This window comes from Priapulus caudatus, unplaced genomic scaffold, assembly GCF_000485595.1.
Source record: "Priapulus caudatus unplaced genomic scaffold, Priapulus_caudatus-5.0.1 Scaffold4799, whole genome shotgun sequence".
In the NCBI taxonomy this organism is placed as follows: Eukaryota; Metazoa; Priapulida; class Priapulimorpha; order Priapulimorphida; family Priapulidae; genus Priapulus; species Priapulus caudatus.
This window is the reverse complement of record NW_014581860.1, coordinates 803-4,885: the sequence shown is the minus strand read 5'-3', so window position 1 is coordinate 4,885 and position 4,083 is coordinate 803. Positions and strand designations below refer to the sequence as shown.

Below are 4,083 nucleotides of genomic sequence, written 5' to 3'. Positions count from 1 at the left end.
GGTCCTCAGTTCTCTGTATGCTTGCCAGTGTTGACACTTACAGTATTTTTCTAAGATCGGGTTCTTTTTTTTTAGGCAGTTTTTCGGAATTGCGCAGCCTCCTTTTCTGGCTTACCCTTTTAAATATTATGAGCTTCTGCCGATTTCGTAGGGTATTCTCTTTTCTGCCTCTTGATGCGGAACTTATTCGATAGGGGGGTAGCACTGAAAATTCGCCTACGACCGCAGGACTGCGCCCCACGCTAGTGTATTCTGTGTTTCGCATACACATACACACACTGCCCCAAAACCCTTGGGCAAATTTCTTACCAATAACCTTAATTGCCCTAAATTCAATTATCCGAATCAATCGTATGAGTCAGTGTTCAGGAGCGCAAATGGCATGTAATCTTTGATCCAGGCAGTGATAAGTCCGCGGCGATTACACCTGTGCGATTGGAGTCCGTTGGTGGGAAATGGCATAGGATAATAAAAAAAATTAATAATAGGATGTTGTCGAAGAACCAGAGGGCCAGCACTGTTCTACGTCGCGAACTAAATTATAGCATTGGTACCCAAAATGCTTTTAGGGGAGAGCTGCACACGCACGCAAACACACGCTACGCACACACAGCACGCACGCAACCACACACACACGCAACGCACGCACACCACCACACGCACGCACGCACGCACGCACGCACGCACACGCACCACGCACACACGCACACGCGCGGCACACCACACACACACACACACACAGACTCACACACACACACACACACAAACACACGCATCGCACGCACGCACGCACGCACGCCGCAGACACACGCGACACTGCACACGCACACGCACCAGCACACGGGACACACACACCTCACACTCACAAACACACACACACACGCACGCACGCACGCACGCACGCACGGCCCGCACACACACACGCACACGCACACGACACGCACACGCACACGCACACACACACAACACACAACACACACACACACACACCGCGTCGCGCACGGTGTTCTTACCTCATAATTTCTACAACTCTTTATATCAGAGAGTTGCTTACTCCTTGAAGAGAAGCGTAACGGACAAGCAAAAAAAAAAGAAAAAATAAAAACAAAAAAAAAAAAAAAAAAAAAAAAAAAACAAACAAAAAAAAAACAAAAAAATAAACAAAGAAAAAAAAACAAAAAAAAAAAAAAAAAATAAAAAAAAAAAAAAAACAAAAAAAAAACAACAAAATGCTCGATTACTCATTTTGTGTTTATGACATTTTATGTTTGGATAACCGACAGCACATGAGAAGTGCTCACCTATTGACGAATATATAGCAAGATTACGAGGAACCAGTCTAAAGCCGTAGGGTAGGAAACCTTGGGTAGGTCGGTGCGACTGTCCAGGCTGAACTGGGATAACGTCAGCACTGTTGTGATTCCTGCCAACAGATACAAAGACAGATGAATACATCGTACTCATATATAATTCTCCATTTATAATCATCCCCCCCCCCTCTCTCTCTCTCTCTCTCTCTCTCTCTTCTCTCCTAATTATATCTTATATATATATATATTTCTCTTCTCTTACTCGCCACTTTTTTTCCTATCGCTCTATTTGCTCTCTGTGTGTGTGTGTGTGTGTGTGTGCTGTGTGTGTGTGTGGTGTGTGATGTGTCGTGCGTTGTGCGCGCGCGCGTGTGTGTGTCTACTGTCTCGCTTCATACTATAATTCTCATATTTATAATTACCATTCTGTGTGTGTTGTGTGCGCTGCGTGCGTGCGTTGCGTGGTGAGTGCTGTGGTGTGTGTGCGTGCGTGCGTTCGCGTGCGTGCGTGTTGTGCATGATGAGATGTCGTTGCGCGCGCGCGTGTGTTAGTCTGGTCGAGTGTTTATGACTATTCCCTCAATAATATATGAATCATTGGTCGGTTAGGCAACTCATAATTTGTATGCTATGCGAAGTGTCGCATGACTCAGCAATCCCTAGCCGATTCGCGATCATGCCGTTGCTTCCCTGTTGATTCCAGAGGAAACTCCAGGAACAGGCCGCACGAGTAGGGATGCAATGGCAGGTAGACCTGTATGAGGAAGTAGCCGGCTGTGTGCGCCGTACGGTGAACCACTCTGTTCCTTCAGCAGCGGAGTAATCACGTGTTGAAACAAGCAGTGAACGTAGACGAAAACAGGGGAGAGTTGAGTCGGCCTCGTCGTGTTAACTTAAACTTTGGTAACCAATTGTTCTAAAATCGTACACTTGTTACTTTTCGTGTCGCCATAAGAACTTCGATGGGGAACCATATTATACGGTTCTATTGTAACGAGAAATTGGTAGTTTACGCTACTGTGCTTAGGAATAATTGCACGCTAGGTTTATGACTTCATAGAGAAATAAGAGCACACAGGATCTATACATCTTTCAAACTTGTATAACGTAATTTTTTATTGCAGCCATTTTATTACTTTTCGATTCTTAACATGTTCAATAACTTTACTATATGGGACGATCTTCTACTTATCCAATCCATCATCATATCTATCTATTTATCTATCTACTCTTAATCATATTTATCATATCTATTCTAATCTATCTATCTATCTTATCTATCCTATCTATCTATTCTATCTATAATATATAGTCATATATCCATCAATCTTTATCTCCTCTTTCTTCTCTCTCTCTCCTCTCTCTTCTCTCTCTCTCTCTCTCTCTCTCTCTCTCTCTCTCTTCTTCTCTCTCTCTCTCTCTCTACGGAGTAGTTATTATATATATATATATATATATATAATACTATATATACTATCTGTCTATATATATATAGTGATTAATCTCCTGCCCCCTACATAAGGTTTAGATATGTCCATATACGCTGTATATAATGTTAGTTTGTTACCTTTGCCGATTGGTTTCGTAGCATTACGCACGGGTATTGCCGTAAGGTTGAACTGCGACAGCGACAGGTCCCGTGACTGGTAAACTGGGTGGTCCTCTTTAACAGGATCCCATACGTAGAGAACCTCTTTATGGTTGTAGCTGTCTGAACACAGGTGGTAATGCATGGACTGAAACATGCTACGATAGCGATCAACGGTGGCTTCAATTATTGCAGATGGCCAACAATTCGAGGTACATTAACTGGCCTGTTTTTACCAATTATCTAACTAGCTAATGAACATGCTTTTAAATGTGCCTTTCAGTTTAAGTTACTGTTTTAATAAACCTATTTGGAGATTCGTACAATGGTAACCGGTGCGCTGTGATGTATGACTATATATGTGTAGGAGGGAGGTCAGTGGTTTGTTTAGAGACAGAGAGAGCTACAGGTAGGTAGATAGACTCACAGCTGCCGAACTCCAGAGGGCAGTTCTGCTGGTCCATCGGAAATTTTCTCAACTTCATCGGACATTTTGCTCGTATCGTCAATCTGAAAACATGGAAGACGCAGGATACATACACGAACGCACGCACACACATACAAACACAGACGCACGCACGCACACACATACAAGCACAGACGCACACACGCACACACATACAAACACAGACGCACACACGCACACACATGCAAACACAGACGCACACACGCACACACATGCAAACACAGACGCACCACACGCACACACATGCAAACACAGACCACACACGCACCACACATGCAAACACCAGACGCACACACGCACACAACATGGCAAAACACAGAGCGCACAGACGCACACACATGGCAAACACAGAGGCACGCACGCACACACCTACAAACACAACGCACACACGCCACAACCCACGCAGCAGCACACACACACACACGCAACTACAACAACACACAACACAACAAGCACAGACGCAACACACGCACACACATCCAACACAGACCAGCACACATACAACACAGACGCACCACACGCACACACATACAAACACAGACGCACACACGCACACACATGCAAACACAGACGCACACACGCACACACATGCAAACACAGACGCACACACGCACACACATGCAAACACAGACGCACGCACGCACGACACCATACAAACACAGACGCAACGCACGCACAACATACAAACACAGACGCACGCACTGCACCCACATACAGAA

General features: G+C 44.8%; 1 protein-coding gene across 1 annotated transcript in view; it reads right to left on the bottom strand.

Moving 5' to 3' along the window:
• Positions 1-3,383, bottom strand: part of LOC106819854 (gamma-aminobutyric acid receptor subunit alpha-3-like) — a 4,246-nt gene extending 863 nt beyond the window's left edge. The window contains exons 1-3 of the mRNA XM_014824427.1: positions 3,326-3,383; positions 2,878-3,021; positions 1,362-1,423 (exon numbers count right to left, since the gene is read on the bottom strand). Coding sequence (XP_014679913.1) covers positions 1,362-1,423; positions 2,878-3,021; positions 3,326-3,383 — 264 coding nt within the window. The remainder of the gene's footprint in view (positions 1-1,361; positions 1,424-2,877; positions 3,022-3,325) is intronic.
• Between the last annotated feature and the right edge of the window lie 700 nt (positions 3,384-4,083).